Source organism: Lactuca virosa, chromosome 7, assembly GCF_052849685.1.
Source record: "Lactuca virosa cultivar CGN04683 chromosome 7, Lactuca_virosa_CGN04683_v6, whole genome shotgun sequence".
In the NCBI taxonomy this organism is placed as follows: domain Eukaryota; kingdom Viridiplantae; phylum Streptophyta; class Magnoliopsida; order Asterales; family Asteraceae; genus Lactuca; species Lactuca virosa.
Genome location: NC_136432.1, coordinates 284,949,951 through 284,975,337, shown reverse-complemented (window position 1 = coordinate 284,975,337; position 25,387 = coordinate 284,949,951). Strand labels below are relative to the sequence as shown.

Here is a 25,387-nt window from a genome sequence, read left to right as displayed (position 1 = left end):
CGAAGTCCGGTCCACTCCTGATCCGACACGCCTCGCCAGCTGTCCGAAGCGATCCCTCCCCCTCGCCACTTTTTCGAACACGCGTCTGCTTCTCCTTGCTTCGGATCCGAGGCTTCGCCCTATATAAGGCATGCGAGACCCTCCGGATTTTTGACATATTTCACACCATTTTCCACTTCTTCTCACTTCTTTCACCACTTTAAAATTTACTACAACGCCTAAAGCCCCGATATCAAGTCTAAAACCCTAAGCAAGCCTCGAAGCCCCGAGATTCCTGAGAAAAACAACTTTCTCCAGTCGAAACTCTGCCCGATTAAAGCCGTTTTTTCGTCAAATAAACTCCTTTCCAGAAAACGAAACGCTGTCCAAATCACCACCTATCAAGTGAGTTCATACCCCCGTATTTTCATAATTTCTATTGTTTTAAGGGGGGGGGGGGGGAATACAAGTATAACACAAGAACTTTGTGTTATAAAATCATAATTTTAAATCATGATAAAACGACATTAAATCATCAAAATATTCTCAAAACATTAAACTCTTTTGTAAACTTATATTTTTCCCCCAAATTCATATTTGTATATATATATATATATATATATATATATATATATATATATATATATATATATATATTTATATAAATAAGATTTAAAAGGCTTAGGACTGATAACTCATTCTGGGTCCTTTTCCTTGTTTGGATGTGGGCTTATAGTACCGGTTATTTGTCCGAATGTTGTTTAAATTTTACTTATATATAATTGTATATGTATATAAATATAGAAGTTGTTTCATTCAGTTTAAATTCCCTTTGTAACATGTTGAGCAAAAAGGGGTTTCTTTCAAAAACAGCTAAATACCAATTTAGAAAGTACATATAAATTATAATAGGTATAATTTATGATACATAGAACAATAATACATGAATCAAGTATACTAGAATACACAGTTTTACAAGAAACAAAAGTTTGGTTCAAAACAAATCAAGGGATATACAATATTCATATACATGTTAAAAATACTAATTCAAGAACATACTGTCAATCATTTATTTCAGAATGATTGGGTTTTCATAACTAATATACATGTAACGTTTATATGCTTTTTATGAGTCATTCAATTCAGGTTGTTTAATTCATTTAGACAACCAAGTTAAAGTCCTGATATTATAACCAGAGTCTCCAGTCAGGGGATCGAAACAAGTTATGTGTAGATCTATATTGGGATTGACAACCCCGCACTCAGGCTGCTAGCTACAGTCAGGCATACACGCCAATGCGTGACAATTGTTATCAACAGTTTAAACGCCTACAAAGCATTTGTTTCAGGCCATCATGTCTCAGTATGGTTATAATAACTCATTAAAAAGATATTAACAATATGTTAGTGTATAATCAACTAAACGTAAGTACACCTTCAAAGTACCAGTTTACAGAATACAAACTACAATAGTACAATACAGTTTTCAATAACAGCTGGTGAAACCAGGCACACTCTCAGTTACAAGTTTTACATAAAGGAATACAAATACAAAACATTGATTTACAAATAGAACGGTTTTATTGGAATAAAACTACTTTTCATATACAACGGAAAATATAGGATTTTCTGGAACAGATTACATATGCAAGATACAGAGTCATCCTTTCAAACATAAACACTTATGCACTCACTCAACTTTATGTTGATACTCTCTTTTCAAATTACTTGTATTCTCAGGGAAATAATAAACAGGTACTCCCCGAGCTTTTTGAGAAGATGGAGATATTTTGAGTCATATCTTCTTCTTTTGTATAACTATTTTGGTTTCAATATACAATGATTGAACACATGTAAATACTTATACTTTTTAAATACAATGGTTGTTTGTACTTTGATTACTCTGATGCATGTGTTGTGATACTACAAATGAAGTCCTCCACCCCCAGACGTTTCCGCCGTCTGGTTTGGGGGTGTGACATACAGGGTGCATCTTGGTTTTCCAAGATACACTTGAGATCTGGGTATCATCAGGTCAGGTTCAGAGAGGAGGACGTGGAGAAGAACGCATTTCGGACTCGTTATGGACATTACGAGTTCGGGGTGATGCCATTTGGGCTCACCAACGCGCCAACAGTGTTTATGGACCTGATGAATCGGGTCTACAGACCGATGCTCGATCGCTCGGTCATAGTATTCATCAATGATATCTTGGTATATTCCAAGACCCGAGAGCAGCACGAGGAGCACCTCAGGGAGTCACTGGGAGTTCTGAGACGGGAACGAATGTACGTCAAGTTCTAGAAGTGTGAGTTTTGGTTACGAGAGGTCCAGTTCCTCGGACATCTCCTTAACCCGGAGGGGATTTTGGTCGACCCGGCCAAAATCGAGGCAGTCATGCAGTGGGAGGTTCCAAAATCTCCCTTAGACATCAGGAGTTTTCTAGGATTGGTAGGGTACTACCGGAGATTCATACATGACTTCTCCAAGATTGCAGTACCCCTCACTCGTCTGAAGAGGAAGGGGGTGGATTTCCGGTGGGGCCCTGAGCAGCAGAGGGCGTTTGAGACCCTCAGAAAGTGGTTATGCGAGGCTCCAGTTTTGATCCTCCCCGAGGGAGTAGAGGATTTTGTGGTTTACTGTGATGCATCCATCACAGGTATGGGAGCGGTCCTCATGTAGAGAGGACGGGTGATAGCCTAAGCATCACGGCAGCTGAAGCCGCATGAGACGAGATACCCTACTCATGATCTGGAGTTGGGAGCGGTGGTATTCGCTCTCAAGATTTGGAGACATTACCTCTATGGGGTCCGTTGTACCATATACACGGATCACAAGAGCCTGAGACACATCATGGATCAACCAAACCTGAACATGATGCAGCTCAGGTGGTTGGATGTAGTCAAGGATTACGACTGCGAGATCCTTTACCACCCCGATAAAGCGAATGTGGTGGCGGACGCTCTGAGCCGCAAGTCAGCTGGGTCTTTCACCCCAGCGATATGTATGAGGATAGTGGTGGATTCTCCACTTGTGAGTTTGATTAGAGATGCTCAGGTTGAGGGTATGCGACCAGAGAATTGGAAACTGGAGAGGATCAGGGGTGAGAACGCCCATTTTGTGCAGGATAGTAAGGGATTATTGACCCGATGCGGTCGAGTATGGGTTCTTATGTCTGGTGGGGTCAGACAAACAGTTATGGAGGAGGCTCACAAGTCTCACTTCTCTATTCATCCGGGGGCCACCAAGATGTACTGGGACTTAAGTTTGAGTTACTGGTGGTCGTGCATGAAGCGAGAAATCGCTTGGTACGTCGAGAGGTGCTTGACCTGGAGGATGGTCAAGGCCGAGCATCAGAGGCCGCATGGCAAGCTGCAGCCCCTGGAGATTCCCATATGGAAATGGGAATAGATCACGATGGACTTTATTACCAAGCTGCCGAGGACATCGAAGGGGTTTGATGCTATATGGGTCATCGTGGATCGATTGACCAAGAGTGCCCATTTCTTGGCCATACGGGAGAGTTCATCGGCCGAGAAGTTGTCCGACGTGTATGTCCGCGAGATCGTTGCTCGCCACGGAGTTCTGGTCTCCATTGTCTCCGATCGAGATGTTAGATTTACCTCCCATTTCTGGCAGAAGTTCCACGAGGAACTGGGCACGCGGCTGCACTTTAGCACATCATATCATCCACATACCGACGGTCAGAGCGAGCAGACCATACAGACCCTCGAGGACATGTTGAGGGCTTGTTTCATCGATTTTGGTGGGAGCTGGGATTCCCACCTACCTCTTGCGGTGTTCGCCTACAACAATAGCTACCATTCAAGCATTGGCGCCCCGCCTTTTTAGCTGTTGTACGGGCGGAGATGTCGCACCCTCGTTTGTTGGGGTGAGGTTGGTCACAGAGTGATGGGACGGACAGAGGTAGTTTTGCAAACTACCGAGAAGATTCAGCAGATCATACAGCGACTACAGACCGCTCAGAGTCGGCAGAAGAATTACGCCGACAGACGCCGATCTGAGTTGGAGTTCCAGGTAGGTGACATGGTGTGACTGAAGGTTTCACCATGGAAGGGTGTGATTCGCTTCAGGAAGAGGGGAAAGTTGGGTCCCCGATACATTGGACCATTTCGGGTTATCGCCAGGGTTGGCAAGGTTGCATACAGATTGGATCTTCCAGAGGAGCTCCGTCAGATACACAACACTTTTCACGTTTCGCAATTACGAAAATGCAACATGGATCAGGAGGCAGTAGTATCGTTGGATGATATTCAGGTCGATGAATGCCTGAATTATGTGGAGAGGCCCGTGGCCATCCTAGAGAGGAAGATGAAGCATCTGCGGAACAAGGAAATACCTTTGGTAAAGGTACAATGGGAGCATTGGAGAGGATCCGAGTGGACTTGGGAGCCCGAGTCCGAGATGCGGGAGCATCACCCAGATCTATTTACAGCAGCAGACTTCGAGGACGAAGTCTAGGTCAAGTGGGGGAGAATTGTAACATCCCGAGATTTTGCAGGTATTTCCAAACCCTCTTCTCTCATTACTTTGTCATTTGTAGTCCTTGGGGTTGGAAGTATAGAGCCAAGTCAAGTATAAGGGCCAAGGTTGAAACCTCGGGTCAAGAAGGAGTACGCTGAGCGTACATAAGAGTACGCTAAGCGTAATAGGGTTTGCCTTAGTACGATGGGCGTACACTTGTGTACGTTGGGCGTACTTATATCAGGATGAAACACTAATATTTAGGGTTTGGGGACTATATAAGCAATATTATGAGCACCAAACCCTCCCTTACCTCAGCCTCCACTGCTTAGAGTCGTTTTCCCTAAACCCTAGACATTTCCTTGAGTGTGTGAGCTTATTGAGTGTTTCTTGAGTCTTTTAAGAAGAAGGTGTTGCACCAAGGAGTTGGAGGAGAAGATCAAGCTTGTAGATCTGAAGTTGGTTTGTGCCCTAGAAGCTCCAGAAGGTAAAAAGCTTCAAACTTTATGTATATATGTTTAGATCTAGCCATTTTGCTTTAAAGAACCATTTCTTGTCCCAAAAAGTCCCAAGATGGTGCATGATGTGATTTGGAAGAAATGAACCGTCCTTCTAGACTCTTGAAGGAGTTTTGAGTGATAAAAATAAGGTCTCAATGGCTTAAGATGTCCCATGCATGGAGTAGGAAGGTCTTAATGGATTAAGACCAAGTATTAAGAACTTTCTGGACGCCCAAAGTGATAAAGTTCGTGACTTTATGGGTCCTAGGCACATTTGGTCACTGGATCTGAAGTTTGGGCTTAAGTGCTTAAGTCATTAAGTACTTATTAAGTTTTTGGAAAAACGCGACGTACGCCCAGCGTAAATCCAGTACGCCCAGCGTACTGGGTCAACCACCCCGATGGTGGTCAACATCTGAACGAGTACGCCCTACGTACCAGAGGAGTACGCCCCGCGTACGTCCTCCCCTGGGCTTTTGACATTTGGGCTTCGGGTTTTGGGTTGTTTATGGACTAGTTGGATTTGGGCCTTTGTTGGACTTTATGAATATGATGTTTTGGACCAAGTTTTGATAATGGATCTTGGAATTAGGCCCAATTAGGAAGTTGGACCCAATTTGGTAAATTGGGCCAATAGTGGGCTTTGCATAAGGACTTTCAAAGTTATGGACTTGGCATTGGGCTTTGGCCCAATAAAGAGAATGGACATGATGGATTGTGTGGGCCCTTAGTCAAGACTGTTATGTGGTGTATTGACTTGGTATTTATTATGTGATAGTTCGGGATTTCCGGTGAGACGACAGTAAGAGGTTCGGTACTTCAGCACTACTTGCGAGGCGAGTTTCCTCACTATACTAAGTGTGACAACCGTCAATTTCTGGTCAAGTCAAAGTCAAATAATGTCAACAAGTCAAACCGGTCAACTCAATTAACCCTTGTATATTAGGGTTTACCTTATGTTTACTATTGTACAAAGCACCATCGTAATACAAAGCATCGCTTAGAAGTTTCACGTGTTCAGAAAATCTACACCCAAATTAGGGTAAGTGATGGAACTACTCGATAAAACATTAATACACACCCTTCGGGGGGGTATAACATTCATAATAAGGCTTAACGGGGTTTACACACCTTGTGTAGCAAAGCTAAACATCCAAAAAGGTCTCAAACGAAGTCTCTCTCAAATCTCTCTCACTCTATCTCTCGCTACCAGAAATTTCTCCCAAATCTCTCCAAGCATGTGAAATCTCTCCCAAATCTCTCTCTGTATGAGAAATCTCTCCAAGTGTGTGAAATCTCTCCCAAATCTCTCCAAGCGTGTGAAATCTCTCCCAAATATCTCTTTGTATGAGAAATCTCTCCAAGTGTGTGAAATCTCTCCCAAATCTCTCTCTGTATGAGAAATCTCTCCAAGCGTGTTAAATCTCTCCCAAATCTCTCTCTGTATGAGAAATCTCTCCAAGTGTATGAAATCTCTCCCAAATCTCTCTCTGTATGAGAAATCTCTCCAAGTGTGTGAAATCTCTCCCAAATCTCTCTCTGTATGAGAAATCTCTCCAAGTGTGTGAAATCTCTCCCAAATCTCTCTCTGTATGAGAAATCTCTCCAAGTATGTGAAATCTCTCCCAAATCTCTCTCAAAATCTCTCTAAACTTTTTATAATCACTCGGGGCATCCCGACCTTCGAATTAGACGAAAACTGCTCGAAAACGGAAGTCTACGCGAAAAACAGCCTTAAGGAGTCGAACCGTCTTAAGGAGCCGAACCCTCTTAAGGAGCCGAACCTCTTAGGAACTGAACTTGTCAGAAGCGAAGGTGTCAGAAGCGAACTACACCCTCTCGGACCGAAGCTCAGCAGACCGAACCGAGACCTCGGACCTTCGGTCCCTCCCCCTCGCACCTTCGGTCCCCTCCTCTTCCTCTCGGTTCCTTCCTTCCATTCTCTCGGTTCTCACTCTCTTAGAGCCGAACCTCGCAGGTTCGGTCCATATTGCCGGTTTTGGACCCAAACTTCGTTTTAAGCTCGTTTTCGTGATTTTAACGCGGGATTTTCACCCAAACTCGTATTTTAACATAATAAACCCTAAATATCCATATTTTAATTATATTTTGGGGAAAATCCTTGCCTAAGAATAAAATCTAGTAGGTAAGATTTATGGGTGGAGTGTTGACTTACCCTTTGGGCAAAGACACAAGTTACCTCCCATACCCACTCCAAGACCATCCCCAGTTACTATTCCACCATACCTGGTCATTTCATTGTCCTTTTTCCCCACTCTTTCCAGCCAAGTACCTTGCCACAAGGATAGAAAAACCCTTATCTCTCCTCCTACTTTATTCACTCTTTCTCAAGGAGAACAAACACATCTCTTTCACTTTCTCTCTCTAAAATTCGAGATTCAAAGGCTGGTCTTGAGTTTTTCCTCCACATTTGGTAAGTATCTTCCTCCTACACTTAGATATTCTACTATCCTTCATCCAAATCATGGATTGCTTACACAAATATCGTCATAATTATTGTTAGATCTTCAAATCTTCAAGCATCTCCCAAGTGTTCTTGAGTTGAACACTTCTTTTCTTCCTCATCCATCTACTGAAATCACTCAAGGTGAGTTCATACCCCTATCTTTTCATGTTTTTCTTAAGTTTTAAGGGGGGGAATACAAGTTAAAACACCAAGAACACAACTAAACTCATCCATCAGCTTTCATCAAAAAAGTTTAACTCCATTCACGGATTGTTTTGAACATCTTAAACTTTTTAGTTTTCAAAACTGTATTAGGTGTAAATATTTCAGGTTTATACCTTTAAAATGACTATTTGCACACGTTCATACGATTTTTCTACTAATTATGGTGATTTTTACAAAACTGTCTATCACTGTAGCTACGAATTCGGACCAATCAGTGAATATGAACGCTTTCACACCAGTTAGAGACTTCTAAAAATCATTATAAAAATTATGAACAAACTAGACACAGTTTCTAAACCCTCAGAATTTACGGAATCATTTTTCGACTCCGTATGATTTTTCTATAATTATTCCAAGAACAGGAACAGAAAAGATAAAACTAGCAAATTGTCAGTAACTCATTTACACCTTGTAACTTGCTGAGCAAGGTATGTATTATCATATATAAGTACATGTTGGTTATATTACATGTCTTTTACCTCATTAAAAAGGTTTACATCATATACAAAGAGGATTTCTACCATTACAAAATGTTTTGATAAGCTATAATAGGTATAGTTTATGATTCCATTAACACAACAAACATAGTTCGGAAGGTTTTATTCCCACTGAAAAAGGTTTTACACTCACACACACCACACACAAACTTGTTAACGTAAATTGTGAGACATTCCTCTTAGTACTCCTAGAGTACGGGTTAAAATTCCTGGTAGTTATAACCAGAGTCTCTTGTAGGGAGAACGTGATAGTTGTGTATAGATCTATATTAGGTTTGACAAACCACACCTGAGCTGCATGCAACAGCTAGACCGGCAGGTCTGGGGTGACAAGTGTCATTATCTTTTTCGACGCCTGAGAAACGTCGTGGAAGGTTCATTAGTCATAGTATGGTTATAGCGACTCACATAGGGAGTTAACAACACATAAAGTTTACGGGGATTTTCTCAAATCAAAAAGGTTTTTATGTCGATTTAAAATCACTTTTATATCAATAAGTATGGATAGTACTGTACACTTTCGGTCTTGGAATTAAAGACAACACGTCACTTTTGTAAGGAAAATATTGGATTTTTCTTGTTGTCACACAATTCATAACAAAGATCGGTTTCCAAACTCTTCATCTAAAAAGCTTATGAACTCACCAACTTAATTGTTGACACTTTTTCAAAACTACTTGTATTCTCATGGAATCAACGAAACCAGGTAATCGCAAGCTTTTGAGGATGGAACGCTACGGCGTTGAACAACTATTTTTATATCATGTTGTAATCAATCATAGTTATATGTAACACTTGAAACCATGTAATTCTTTTCCTTTATATTTATGATTGGTTGTATTGCTTTGATCACTGTTATACACGTTGTTTTGATACTATACATGAAGTCCGCCACCCCCGGACGTTTCCGCCATCCTTGGTTTGGGGGTGTGACAGATTGGTATCAGAGCATTGTTTATAGTGAACTAAGTATATCGAACCACATAAGATATACAAACTATAAATGCATTGGGACTAAAGTCTCTGATTTAAACGGTTTCAAATAACTATACTTTTTTTTTGAAATAAATAGTTTCTTGTTAAAAGTATAAGTACATACATGCATACAGGTATAGTGTCACGTCTAAGGAAAACACAAAAGTAAAATGAGGAGTTGGACACTACGAGTAGACCTTGGGATATGTAATCAGACTTGGGATGAATATAACCTGATCAACTATATTTATCCGAAGTGTGACTATTGTATGCCGGGGCATGGTCGTAGTGAGCAACAAGCCTAAAAAAAAAACTTCCCATACAAGAAAGTTGCTAAGAACCAAACATAACGTTTAAAAATACTATAGGAGTATTTTGTAATATTATAACTTATGTGAAAACTAAACAGATCCTTAATAATAGGTCTATAGTCACTAAGTGGATACTTTAAAGTTATATATAACATAGAGATCATAGACTTAGAATCTGTGATCATTGCCTTACTTCATTTTCCTTGTTTGGATGTGGACCTAGGGTAGGATCACTTATTCGAAGGTCTATCATATCTTTGTTATATGTAAATAGTATGCACTATGTCATTATAGAAGTAACTAATGAGGATCAAACCCCTATAAGTATTTCTAGGAATACGACTAATATATGCTTCCTACCCCTCCTATTCTCGCACGTATAACATGGAAAGATTCTACTTACCAGGCGACTCCTACTTTCCCAACCAGGGAAATGGTGGACGATTAGGAGAAGAACCCGAAGAAGACCCCGATGAAGAACCCGAGGAAAACGAGGAAGAAGAATCTGAAGATGAGGAAATCGAAATAATGACGAGTGAAGATGAAGACGAGGCAGAATCAGAAGAGGAACCTGAGGTGATCAACCCTCCGTACATAGCCTAGGTTCCCACAAATCGCTTCGACTACATCGGACCTGTGCCCCGTTGGCCAACCGTGATCGAGGGTTGGAATCGACAGCAATGGCAACGATCACCATTTGGAGACCAACGAACTTGCTATGACCTCAACCACGGGGGACCGACTGACAGAGCCCTCCCGGCAAAGACCTGACAGATCACGAACATCGGGGATTAAAACAGGGGGACTGCAAATCGATTACGGAAACTGCGCGCTACTACAGACACCACCATCTCACGTACCCGAGACTTGGAAAGAGACTGCTACCCCAGAGACCAACTTCTTAAGAACCTTATCGCCGCTCCGGCGGGGGTAAAAGAGAAACAGGGTAGACTCACGACACTCGAAGAGAGAATGGTTGTAGCCAAGCGTCGATTGGCAGAGCTGCAAGGTGCATCGACTTTGTCTCAGGCATCGCAAGGGACGGATCGTCGTGAGTAAAGTTCATACTGCTCACAAGACCTTGTAGATTAGGTTCATGAGTATGCGTTAGTGCTACTCTATTCTATGTGTAAGCTCAACCCTACGATTTAAGTGGTTATTCTAATCGGGGGATTTATTTACGGGCAAATACCATAAAAGCCACTATATTTTCACGTGTTTTTGAGAAAAACCCTATTATTATTTTTTGGTTGGCTCTGGCCACAAACTGGACATAGAGTTACCACTCTAGCCCATTTAACGATTTTCATGGTTAACTAACTCTGTTAAATTTTTTGCAAAATTAGTCCTAAAAGTTCAAATTTGGTCCCTGTAATTTGAAAAAATTTACACAACATGTCCAAAACTCGGTTTTATGTTTCTTAATTTCTTTATTTTCATTTGTTTTTTTATTTTTTAATCAAAGCTAAACTTGCATTTATATTTTTTAACATTTTTCATTTTTTATACTTTTCGTTCTTTTTTCATTTTTTTTGGGGTTTTTTTTTTTATTTTTTAACTTTTTGTTTTGTTTTTTATATTCATTTATTTTTCATATTATTTTGTTTTTTCATTTTTTTTAGAAAACAAAAAAAACTCAAACACCAAAAATATAATATGCTCTAATATATTCATACACTTTACACTTTCTAAAAAATTATCAAATTGATGATAAACAAAACGTAACAAATATACAAAAAAACAAAAAAACGAAACAAATACGAAAAATATAAAAAAATATTCATACACTTTAAATTTTTTGATAAATATCAAAAGAAGTTATCAAATTGACGAAAAACAAAACGTAAATTTTATTTTATCAAAAATAAAGAAAAACGAAAAAACGAAAATAAAGAAAAAACGAAAAAAATGAAAATAAAGAAAAAACATAAAAAAACGAAAAAAAAATATGAAAAATAAATGAATATAAAAACCAAAAAAACCAAAAAAAAAGAAGTTAAAAAATATAAAAATATATAAAAAAACAAAAAAAAAACAAAAAAAGAATGAAAAATATAAAATAAATATAAAAACAAGTTTTGCTTTGATTAAAAAATAAAATAAATGAAAATAAAGAAGTTTAAAAACATAAAACCGAGTTTTGGACATTTGTGTAAATTTTTTCAAATTACAGGGACCAAATTTGAACTTTTAGGACTAATTTTGCAAAAAATTTAACAGAGTTAACCATGAAAATCGTTAAATGGGCTAGAGTGGTAACTCTATGTCCAGTTTGTGGCCAGAACCAACCAAAAGAAAATAATAGGGTTTTTCTCAAAAACACGTGAAAATATAGTGGCTTTTATGGTATTTGTCTTTTATTTACTGTCAAAACTTTTCCTTACAATGATCTGGTGTAGCTGCATCGAGGTCAAAATTTTCTCTGAAACCAAAATTACTAGAATCACATTAACAAAAGGGGCTTACGGCAGGCCCATTAGACTCAAAGGTCTATTAAGTCTTAATCATACCACTAAGCATACATCAAGTGGTCGTAAGAAGGACCTAGCTTGGATCAAATTACAAGGTTTCACTTGGATACAGAACTACTAAAATACATGGGTTTATTACAGACTTTCATTAGGAATTGCTTTCAGAACACCATAATAATCGAAATACAATACACTTAGAACTAAGATAAACTTAGTTGGATAACCCACGACGCATAGCCCTTTTCTAACGACTCATTATCGTCTCACCTTTAAAACATTTTGGTTGAAAGATGCCTTCTTCGTAGACCTATAGGGTGCGATCATACCAGCACTAATACACCGGATTCCATCAGAACTCCTCAGCTAAGAGTGTTTGGGCAAAGATAGTAACTAGGATGGGTAAATTTAGCATTCATACAAAACCTACTTCTACCCATTTCCATAACTCCACCTCAGGAGTGTTTAGCAGAAACACTAAGAATAGTACAGCAATGTGCGAAATTTATATATGTGAAAATAAATTGTAAGAATGCACTTGAGGTAATCATCCCCACTCACGAAGTCGTTTTTCATCATGAAACATAATTATGTCTTCACCAAGAGGTAACCAACCAACTAGCAAGGCGCCAACCCTACAGATAGACTCTGCTACTTTTCAAGCTGCAGTCACGGCAGCCATGGCAGCCATCATGACGCTACCCAATGCTAACCACGTCGGCGGGCGCGGAGATGGTGTCAGAAATATTAACCGCAATAACAATCAAGAACACCAGCGGGCGTCTACCAACGAAAATACCTCAGACCACAAACCTAAGAGCAAGAAACGGAAGTTTTGGAACAGAAAGAAGTGCAACCCATCTCAAAAACTCGCTAAAGGACAGCGATACGTGGCTGCTCCTATAATTACGACATCAGTCACAACTCATGCCTCGACATCAGACACAACATCTGTCACTCAAGCACCGGACAGACAATATATGGGGACACTTCCAAAGTCTAACAAGTGTAACTACCATCACACAGGAGCTTGCCGGATTCTACACTACATCAACTGCAACAGGAAAGGACATACCGTCCGCTTCTGCAGAACCCCGACCCAGCGCCTCGCTTCAACCACCAACACCAGGGTAGGCCTAGTATGCTACCTATGCGGTGAAACGGGACACTTCAAGAGAGAATGTCCAGCTGGGAAGAATGACGGAGGAGCAGGAGGAGTGTGACAACTGAACCAGCGGAAGCAACGAGGAAACTTATTAGGACTTTTGTAACGTTTCAACACAAAAACATTTAAGTACCATATGTTTGTAATGTATGTGGTATGTTTCTAAGATTTCCGTCTTTTAAAAGCAGTTAAATTACTCTCTCGTTCAACTAAATCAAAACACTTATGCGCATCGAGCAAACATTTAAGAGGCCTGTTAGGGATCATAATATGAAGTATCATCACCAACTATCAGAACACACTTACTACCAGCACTAGCTACTGTGGTATAAATCATTTCCAGTAACAATAACAACGATCAAAACGGAAAACACTAAAAAGAAACACAGGATGCACCATCACTCTAACGAATACCTATTACGAATACGACTTAATACATGTGTCATCGAGAAACTCCGGTGTCGTCATTCGATATGGATTGGTTTGGATCATCACCTTATCAATTGCATATGTTACGAGAAGACCCTCCACCTAACCAGTTGAATATCGAAACCCTCGTCTCTCATAACCCTAAATCTGACTCTGATTCCCTGGTCATCCTTCACTGCGAAACCCCAAAGCACTCTCTGGAGGTGTGTTATACATTCTGTAACCCTTTCAAATTATTCCTAGTAAACCCTTCGAGAATATCACTCGTATAACATGTGACATCCCCTAATTTCTCGGCCAGAAAAGACCGATTTAATTTATGCTTTTTTTTTAAAATAAAATAAGAGAAATCTTTTCAAAAGATGTTGCGGAACTGGTCCCCAAACAACATATGATAAAAGTTTATCAAAACCCTTCATTAAGAAGGTATATATTTTCCATATATATCAAAACCTCGGGATGTCATGTTTCGATACATATCAAAAGCATAAACAAGACATTATAAGCCTTACTACAGTTATTTACAACTACTGGCCTATAATCCAAAAATCTCACGTCATCCTCCGACTAAGCTCGGGGTCCACTACCTGTAATCATAAAAAAACTGAGTGGGTCAGGCTTGGGAGCCTGGTGAGCATATAGAGTTTTCAACCCACAGTAATAATAAACTTATTAAGTTCACCAATCAATAATAACCCTGATTACCCGTTCCCGTTATCCTCACTTTACGTCCCTAAACACTTTTCACAAGGGACCTAGCCTAAAGAATATGATCGGGATGGACACTACTGCTAAGGGGTTTCCTCAGCCATATATGTCCTAAAGGCAACCATGAGGGGGATGGAGTACAGCGAATAAACACCCAAGTTCATTAACACCTACAGGTTGCGGGCCTGCTAGTGCTTCCCACTGGACTGTCTAGAAAGTCCGTGGTCGTCATCCAAACTCCGCTAGATGACTGAATCACAAATCACATCGAGGCCTCTCATCATTTTTATTTTATCACACATCACTATCTACCCATGTTCTACCCAACATATTTGTAGATAAAAATACTTATACAGTTTAAAACTCGTATAAAACATCAACTCAATAGTCACCTCAAATAAACAATTAATATATTCGCACATAGCACGTATTATAAGGTAAATACTTCATATCTATGTGTAAAATGAAAGTGACTATACACTCACTTGTTTTGATGATAATCGGGCAGCAATTCGTTTCCTAAAACGTTCGTTTCTAATAAAACTGGGAGTTTTATTCAGAAACCAGGCTCTGCGAGGGTCGGGCTTCGAAACCGAAAAGATAAATTTTCCGGGCTTCACGGGCTCTTCGTGGCGTATTCCGGGGTTTATAATCGATACCGGGGCTTTGGGGGATTCTAAGATAAAGAAAATATGAAGAAAGGGGTGAAAGATGGCAAAATCTCAAAAGTATCCGAGAAGGCTCGCAGGACCCTTCTATTTATAGGGGTCCGAAGTCCTGATCCGACGGTTGAGAAGGAACCACGCGTCGCAGATCCGAAGCTCGCAGGGGGATGGATCGCACGAGGCTGCACGTGCGAAGGCCTCGGTGGCAGTTGCTGATTGGACCGAGGTCTACTGGTCCGAAGTAGGGCATCGTGGCATGCAGGCGAGGGTTCGGACACGCACCAAGGGCACGCGTCGGATTCTTAGTGGACCGCGGGTACTGTTCATGCGAGGATGACTCAGCAGCTCGGACACGTGGCACATTCTAAGCGAGGGTGACGTGGCAAATCGTGACTATGCGAATTTTCTCGGTTTTTGTGCAAAAAATTCTAAAATCCATAACTTTCGCATACGAGCTCCGTTTTTGACGTTCTTTATATGCACGTGTAGGTAAAATTACGCTCTACAACTTCCGTTTAGACTTCGTCGGCTAATTTTGACTTTAATTTTTATATTATTATTTTTAACAGACCGGGACAGGAAATCCGTTAAAAATTCATAACTTCTTCATCCGACGTCCGTTTTCGTCAGACTTTTTACCGTTGTGCTACTAATGACAAGACCTTCGATTCTCGTTTAGGTCGTGTCGGCTAAAAATCACTCGATCTAAAATTCGAGTTTTTAGCTGTCTACTGCTAAGCTGAAACTTCGAAAAATCATAACTTCCTCATACGAAGTCAGATTTGGGCGTTCTTTTTATACCTACTCTCGGTTTAACGAATACTACGAGTTTCGTTTAGATTGCTAAGGCCAAAATGTAGTTTATCAAAAACTCACTTTTTACGACATTCGGCGCCGTGCCGGTTTGTCGCGAAACTTCGACAGGTCATAACTTCTTCGTTATAACTCGGATTTCGGCATTCTTTATATATCCGTAATCCTTGTCACGCCCACTACAAGTTTCTTAATAGATATCGGCTTTATCTAAAATTTAATTTTTGACGCTCATTTTTATTCTTAATTAATTAAGCCCTAATAATTAAGCATAAAACACATAATTCACATAATATTCACATAATTCCTTTTCATTTCTTCAAAATGAGTTACAAAGGTTAACCTAGACTATAATGTCAATATAAATGCCTAGCCTAGAAACACGGGTATTACAATTCTCTCCCCCTTAGGATGATTCCGTCCCCGGAATCACATATCAACAAACAAATGCGGGTAGCGACTCATCATGTCACTCTCCGTTTCCCAAGTGAGATTTGGCCCATTCGTATATTTCCAACGCACAAGCACTAAATCGACCATCTTGCGTCTCAGCTTCTTAGTCTTACGGTCAACTATTGCCTCAGGTTCTTCGATCAACCTCTTATTTTCGTCCAACCTTAACTCAGAAATGGGAATTATGTCGGGCACATCTCCCGTAAACTTTCTCAAATAACACACATGAAATGTGTTATGAATACCCTCCAGTTCTTCCGGTAATTCTAGCTTTTAAGCTTGATTCCCGATCCTCTGAAGAACTTTAAATGGTCCAATAAACCTTGGACTCAACTTTCCCTTCTTACCAAATCTTATAAGTCCCTTCCACGGCGAGACTTTAAGTAAAACCGAATCTCCAACATCGAAGGATATCGGTTGTCTTTTCTTGTCAGCATAACTCTTTTGTCGATCTTGAGCAGCTAACATCCTTTCTCTTATCACTTTCAACTTTTCAGCAGTCTGATGGACTATTTCAGGTCCCATAAACTGCTTTTCCCCAGCTTCCAACCAGCATGATGGCATTCGACACTTCTCCCCATACAAAGCGTGATAAGGTGCCATCTTGATGCTCGAGTGGAAACTATTATTATAGGAAAATTCTACTAGAGGTAAGTGTTCATCCCAGTTACCTTGGAATTCTAGGGTACATGCTCTGAGCATATCCTCCAATGTTTGAATTGTTCGTTCGCTCTGACCATCGGTTTGAGGATGGTAAGCTGTACTCAAACACAACTTGGTACCCAATTCCTCTTGTAGACTTCTCCAAAACCTTGAGGTAAAACGGCTGTCACGATCGGATACAATCGTTAACGGAACACCGTGTAGCCTCACAATTTCCTTCACGTAAGAATTCGCAAGTTTATCCATAGACCATTTCTCGTTAGCGGCTATGAAATGCGCACTCTTAGTGAAGCGATCAACGACCACCCAAATTATGTCGTGACCATTCCTTGTTCTGGGAAGTTTAGTCACAAAATCCATAGTGATATCTTCCCATTTACCCATGGGTACAGGTAAAGGTTCTAAACTCCCATACGGTTTTTGATGTTGTGCCTTAACCCTAGCACAAGTTACACACTCGGCCACATACTTAGCAACATCAAGCTTCATCGTCGGCCACCAGTAATAGGGTTTTAGGTCCCTATACATTTTCGTACTGCCGGGATGAATCGAGTACATGGTTTTGTGAGCTTCTTCCATCAGAAGACCTCTTACTCCTCCCGTCTTAGGTACCCAAACCCTATCTTTGAATACCTTCAATCCTTGACCGTTTGTATCAAACACCAACGTTTTACCCAAACGTTCCTCCTTCCGGTCAATTTTCTCTAAAGCTTCCTCCTGAGCTTTCTTTATACTTTCCACAATTGTCGAGACAACTTCAATTCTCAACGCTCTTGGCCTTCTCTTTTCAAGATTTACCTTCCGACTAAGAGCATCAGCAACAACATTTTCTTTACCAGGGTGGTAAAGTATCTCACAGTCGTAGTCCTTGAGTAGTTCCAGCCAGCGCCGCTGTCTCATGTTCAATTCCTTCTAATTAAAGAGATATTGAAGACTCTTATGATCAGTGAAAAGTTTACACTTAGTACCATAAAGATAATGTCTCCATATCTTTAAGGCGAACACTACCGCTGCCAACTCCAGATCATGAGTGGGGTAGTTCTTTTCATGTTCTTTCAACTGCCTCGATGCATATGCTATCACTTTATCCCTTTGGGTCAGAACACATCCTAACCCAACTCCAGAGGCATCACTATAGACTGCGAAGTCCTCAACTCCTTCAGGTAACGAAATAATTGGTGCTTCACACAGTCTCTTCTTTAACTTCTCAAAGGCTTCCTTATGGTTTTCATTCCAAGCATAAGTAGCTCCTTTGTGAGTCAAAGCTGTTAATGGAGTAGCGATCAAGGAAAAGCCTTGGATAAATCGGCGATAATATCCGGCTAATCCTAAAAAGCTTCTAATCTCCGTAGGACTTTTTGGTTGTTCCCACTTCATCACAGCTTCAATCTTTGTTGGGTCAACCATTATTCCTTCTTGGTTAACCACATGACCTAAAAATTGGACTTCTTGAATCCAAAATTCACATTTGGAGAACTTTGCCTACAACTTCTCCTCTTTCAGAACTTTTAGCACTTCACGCAGATGCTTTTCATGCTCCTGCTTGCTTTTCGAATAGATCAAGATATCGTCTATGAATACTATCACGAATTTATCAAGGTATGGTTTACAAACCCTGTTCATTAAATCCATGAAAGCTGCTGGGGCATTGGTTAATCCGAACGACATAACCAAAAATTCATAGTGTCCATATCTTGTTCTGAACGCAGTCTTCTCGATATCCTGCTCCCTCACCTTTAGTTGATGGTATCCGGACCTAAGATCGATCTTCGAGAAATAGCTCGAACCTTGCAACTGATCGAACAGATCATCGATCCTCGGCAACGAATACTTGTTCTTTATTGTCGTTTTATTCAGCTCTCTGTAATCGATTCACATTCTCATGCTCCCGTCTTTCTTCTTTACAAACAACACATGGGCTCCCCAGGGTGATGAACTAGGTCGAATGAAACCTTTGTCCAATAACTCCTGAAGTAGTGTCATAAGTTCTTTCATTTCGGTTGGCGCTAATCGATAGGGTGCTTTCGCTATCGGCGTCGTTCCTGGTAACAAGTCGATACGAAACTCAACTTGTCGATTAGGGGGCAATCTGGGAAGATCTTCGGGAAAGACTTCCGAATAATCACATACCACCGGAATATCCTGCACCTCCTTCTTTTCCTTCTTAGCATCGATCACGAACGCTAGATATGATGTACATCCCTTGGCCAGACACTTTCTCGCTTTCATTAGGGAAATGATTCCAGAGTTTACTCTGCGTTTGTCTGCGTACACCATAAACGACTCTTTCCCTGGCGGGTTTACTTTTACTATTTTCTGCCTACACAGTATCTCGGCATCATTGGCGCTAAGCCAATCCATTCCTAAAACTATGTCGAATCCATTTAACTCGATAGGCAATAATTCCTCGTGGAACTTATTTCCATCCAAGTCAATGATGATGTTTTTCATACGATGGCTAACAGGTACAAACTTGCCACTAGCAATTTCGACTAATAAGGCATTAACTAGTCTATCAACAGGCAAAGCTAGTTTTCTACCAAATTCATGCGATATAAAGGAGTAATTGGCTCCAGAATCAAACAAAATTTGGGCAGACAATTCATTTACGAGAAAGGTACCTGAAGCGACATCGACTTCTTCTTTTGCAGCTTCAAGGGTCATCTGAAAGGCTCTCGCCTTTGGCTTTGGTGGTAGATTGGGCTTTGCTGCATCCTTCCTCTTTGGACAGTCTTTAAAAACATGCCCTTCTTCATGGCACTCAAAACATACCCTCTTGTCGGAAGGACACACGTTGGCATAATGCCCAGTCTTTCCATATTTGTAGCAAGTCACCTCCTCGCTACATTTCTCAGAGTGCTTTTTCTTGCACTTCTCACACCATTTCACTTCACCTCCTCCTCCTCCAAACTTCTTAGACTTAGAAAATTTGCTTCTCTTGTTGGAACCTGAAGTTCCTTCAAATTTTCTCTTTTCACCAACTTCTGCCCTCTCTACACCCTTCTCCCTGATCTGAACCTCCACATTCTTAGCAGCCCGGATGGCGGCTTTCAAAGTGGTTGCTTGCTTAACCATCGGACCAAAGTCCGCTGGTAATCCGAGGGCAAACTTGTTGACCTTAGAGAGTTCAGTCGGAACTAGGTAAGGAACAAGCTTCATCTTTTCAGTAAAACTAGCAGCGTATTCAGTAACGCTCATCTTTCCCTTCCTTAAATTCTGGAACTCATTATTAATTTCCAGAAGGTCCTGCTCAGAGCAGTATTGCAGTGTCAGTTGTAGCACAAAGTCTTCCCAAGACATCTTACTAGCTTCTCCCTTGGGCATCGAATCAGCTAGTAATTTCCACCAGCTCAACACACCAGACTTTAGCAGAGGAATTGCAAGTGCGGTCCTTTGTTTGTTGCTGCACTCACAGCTTTCAAACATCGTCTCCATTTCGGAGATCCAGTTCATGACTTCCACCGGTGTCAGACACCCAGATAGACATGGTGGTTTAGATGCCATGAAATCTTTATATTTGCACCCGCGTCCATCAGCTCCTCCATCCTGGTTGTTTTGTCTAACTATCGGTGGGTTGGCTTGACCAAGAGTCCCACTATAGTTCCCTCCTACTGATTGCCCTTCATTCAATACAGGCTGTTCAACAGGCATCGTAGTTTCTTCCCTATTCTGTTGTAGTAATCGCCTCGTCTCCTCCATTTGGCGATCCAACATCGTCTGTATCATTGCTTGTACCCCAGCCATCGTCATTGGCTCAGGTGCAGCTCCTACAACAGGTACTTGCTCAACTACTTGGGGTTGAGGCTGTTGATCCCTGTTTCCGTTTGCATTTGTAACTCCACTACGAGTTCTTGCCATTACAATCTATATACCGAATAAGGCGAATTTAGGTCTTTATCCTTGTTAGACATTTCAATTCCCTTATCACTCCGAAACGTTTACATGTTAGTTCTAATCTCGTAATCATACGCTTAGAATCCTACACACATAAGGTTTCCAGATCCGGTCGGCAACAGACCATAGATCCGAACAAATAATGGCACATATGGCAAACACATAACATTTAGCACATAAGGGCATTTTAGGCATTTTTCCTAAAATAAACTAGTGCTCGTGTCTAAAATATGGTAGACACTCATCTCACAATCATCACTTAGCATTCTAAGTTTAAGTCTAGAAATCGTAGGATATTTCTTAGTTCGCTTAAACCTGGCTCTGATACCAACTGTGACATCCCCTAATTTCTCGGCCAGAAAAGACATTTAATTTATGCTTTTTTTTTAAATAAAATCAGAGAAATCTTTTCAAAAGATGTTGCGGAACTGGTCCCCAAAAAACATATGATAAAAGTTTATCAAAACCCTTCATTAAGAAGGTATATATTTTCCATATATATCAAAACCTCGGGATGTCATGTTCCGATACAGATCAAAATCATAAACAAGACATTATAAGCCTTACTACAGTTATTTACAACTACTGGCCTATAATCCAAAAATCTCACGTCATCCTCCGACTAAGCTCAGGGTCCACTACCTGTAATCATAAAAAAACTGAGTGGGTCAGGCTTGGGAGCCTGGTGAGCATATAGAGTTTTCAACCCACAGTAATAATAAACTTATTAAGTTCACCAATCAATAATAACCCTGATTACCCGTTCCCGTTATCCTCACTTTACGTCCCTAAACACTTTTCACAAGGGACCTAGCCTAAAGAATATGATCGGGATGGACACTACTGCTAAGGGGTTTCCTCAGCCATATATGTCCTAAAGGCAACCATGAGGGGGATGGAGTACAGCGAATAAACACCCAAGTTCATTAACACCTACAGGTTGCGGGCCTGCTAGTGCTTCCCACTGGACTGTCTAGAAAGTCCGTGGTCGTCATCCAAACTCCGCTAGATGACTGAATCACAAATCACATCGAGGCCTCTCATCATTTTTATTTTATCACACATCACTATCTACCCATGTTCTACCCAACATATTTGTAGATAAAAATACTTATACAGTTTAAAACTCGTATAAAACATCAACTCAATAGTCACCTCAAATAAACAATTAATATATTCGCACATAGCACGTATTATAAGGTAAATACTTCATATCTATGTGTAAAATGAAAGTGACTATACACTCACTTGTTTTGATGATAATCGGGCAGCAATTCGTTTCCTAAAACGTTCGTTTCTAATAAAACCGGGAGTTTTATTCAGAAACCAGGCTCTGCGAGGGTCCTGATCCGATGGCTGAGAAGGAACCACGCGTCGCAGATCCGAAGCTCGCAGGGGGATGGCTCGCACGAGGCTGCACGTGCGAAGGCCTCGGTGGCAGTTGCTGATTGGACCGAGGTCTACTGGTCCGAAGTAGGGCATCGTGGCATGCAGGCGAGGGTTCGGACACGCACCAAGGGCACGCGTCGGATTCTTAGTGGACCGCGGGTACTGTTCATGCGAGGATGACTCAGCAGCTCGGACACGTGGCACGTTCTAAGCGAGGGTGACGTGGCAAATCGTGACTATGCGAATTTTCTCGGTTTTTGTGCAAAAACTTCTAAAATCCATAACTTTCGCATACGAGCTCCGTTTTTGACGTTCTTTATATGCACGTGTAGGTAAAATTACGCTCTACAACTTCCGTTTAGACTTCGTCGGCTAATTTTGACTTTAATTTTTATATTATTATTTTTAACAGACCGGGACAGGAAATCCGTTAAAAATTCATAACTTCTTCATCCGACGTCCGTTTTCGTCAGACTTTTTACCGTTGTGCTACTAATGACAAGACCTTCGATTCTCGTTTAGGTCGTGTCGGCTAAAAATCACTCGATCTAAAATTCGAGTTTTTAGCTGTCTACTGCTAAGCTGAAACTTCGAAAAATCATAACTTCCTCATACGAAGTCAGATTTGGGCGTTCTTTTTATACCTACTCTCGGTTTAACGAATACTACAAGTTTTGTTTAGATCACTAAGGCCAAAAAGTAGTTTATCAAAAACTCACTTTTTACGACATTCGGCCCGGTGCCGGTTTGTCGCGAAACTACAACATGTCATAACTTCTTCGTTATAACTCGGATTTCGGCATTCTTTATATATTTGTAATCCTTGTCACGACCACTACAAGTTCTTAATAGATATCGACTTTATCTAAAATTTAATTTTTGACGCTCATTTTTATTCTTAATTAATTAAGCCCTAATAATTAAGCATAAAACACATAATTCACATAATATTCACATAATTCCTTTTCATTTCTTCAAAATGAGTTACAAAGGTTAACCTAGACTATAATGTCAATATAAATGCCTAGCCTAGAAACACGGGCATTACATAGCAGGTCAAGATCAAGCACGGAAGCTTGGGACGAATACGGTTAGTCTATCACTACTAAGTGTATACGCGAGGACAATATATAACTAAGATTCTACGGACATTGGATGTGTATTTCCGCCTTATTTCCTGTTCCTTGTCTGGTTGTGGACTTGGGGCAGAGTCACCCATCCAACTGTCTTACCAACCTTAATTACATACGACTTTTATGCGCAAGTTAAAGATAGATGGACCAAGTACGAGTCCTACCATGAACTTCGGGACAAGGCTACCCAGGAGTGCGAGTGAACGTTCTACCATCCGAATAAGTCTAGTCGCGTAAACTAAACCCATATGCTCCCTACCGAACTAATCAATCGAGAAGCTCTACAGCAGGCCCTATGCAGCGCTCCGAGGAGAAGTTATTACTTATGACTTAAGACAGCTAAAGACGTATGGGATCGGCAGGTCACGCATGACCTCGAACTAGGAGCGGTAGTATTCGCCCTAGAGATCTAGAGGCACTATCTCCACGACACGAAGTGTACAATCTTCACCGATCATAAGAACCTATAAGGCAAGACCGGCAGGGCATGTTATCCCATGAACCGGATCTGGACACCGAAGTTGATGGAATCAAAAATGACGTCTTGAACAAAGCACATGAAAACTCGCTACTCCATTTATCTAGGCTCAGACAAGAGGTATCTCGACCTCAAAAAGTAACATCAGTGGCCGAATAGGAAAGCTGATATCGCTACACATGTGGGCAAGTATCGGACTTGTGCCAAGGTCAAGGTAGAACAACAAAATCCTTCGAGTTACCTACAACTTATGGTCAGAGCAAAGGAAACTGTTCAAGCCTTGGAAGACATACTAATATCTTGGGTGATTGACTTCGGTAAAGCGTGGGAATGCCCACTTACCACTCATTGAATTTTCACACAACGACAACTATCACCCTATGGAGCCGAACCCTCTTAAGGAGCCGGACCCTCTTAAGGAGCTGAAACGTCTTAAGGAGCCGAACCCTCTTAAGGAGCCGAAACCTCTTAAGGAACCGAACCCTCTTAAGGAGCCGAACCTCTTAGGAACCGAACTTGTCAGAAGCGAAGGTGTCAGAAGCGAACTACACCCTCTCGGACCGAAGCTCAGCAGACCGAACCGAGACCTCGGACCTTCGGTCCCTCCCCCTCGCACCTTCGGTCCCATCCTCTTCCTCTCGGTTCCTTCCTTCCCTTCTCTCGATTCTCACTCTCTTAGAGCCGAACCTCGCAGGTTCGGTCCATATTGCCGGTTTTTTTACCCAAACTTCGTTTTAAGCTCCTTTTTCGTGATTTTAACGCGGGATTTTCACCCAAACTCGTATTTTAACATAATAAACCCTAAATATCCATATTTTAATTATATTTTGGGAAAATCCTTGCCTAAGAATAAAATCTAGTAGGTAAGATTTATGGGTGGAGTGTTGACTTACCCTTTGGGCAAAGACACAAGTTACCTCCCATACCTACTCCAAGACCATCCCCAGTTACTATTCCACCATACCTGGTCATTGTTGGATTAGTGTCTAAGTCCGTAACTATATTTGGTATGTACTTGACCCGAGTGTGCATGGTCCTTTTGGGTTGCCTTCACCAAAGCAACTTGACAAGGTAATTTGATATGAGAGAGAAGATATTATGGTTTATTAATATATTATAAGAATAATATATTAAAGGAGAAATCATATTTATTTAATTAGTATTAGTCATAAATTAATTAGGAATTAATTTGGTGACTAAAAGAGATTAATTAAATAAAGGGGTATAAACTGTCAAATGTGTGATAGTTGAGTTTTGGGCTGGGAAACCTAATGGACTAAGGGAGAACGAAATTATGATGAGGGATCATCATATTTTCGTCCAAGGGCCTCATTCCAGAAGGTTCCTTGGGCTGCTTGGTGGCTAAGCTATCCATTAGGGTTTAGACTGAAACCCTAGCACCCTACAGTATAAATAGATGCCCTATGCTTCAATTTTAGGCCACTTGATTCCAAGGGAAACCCTAGGGCCAAAATTAGCATCCTTCCCCTCTCTCTCTTAATTGCCTTCTTGCTTCAAGGTGTTTGTGAGCCATTAGAGGCACTACAATTGTGGTGCTTGCTTTCAAGAGTTCAAGAGATCAAGGAAACTAGTTGTTATTGCAATATAACAACAAAGGTATGTCTACTACACTTCTATATGATTTTCGAAAATAATAGAAGCATGCCAGGGTTTATTTTGTGTTCATATA

The 25,387-nt window shown here is 40.8% G+C and overlaps 1 protein-coding gene across 1 annotated transcript in view; it reads left to right on the top strand.

The window, feature by feature from the left end:
• The window catches only part of LOC145127804 (protein FAR1-RELATED SEQUENCE 5-like), a 41,050-nt gene extending 31,008 nt beyond the window's left edge, over positions 1 to 10,042 (top strand). Inside the window, exon 2 of the mRNA XM_079062931.1 lies at positions 9,869 to 10,042. Coding sequence (XP_078919057.1) covers positions 9,869 to 10,042 — 174 coding nt within the window. The remainder of the gene's footprint in view (positions 1 to 9,868) is intronic.
• Positions 10,043 to 25,387: the final 15,345 nt, after the last annotated feature.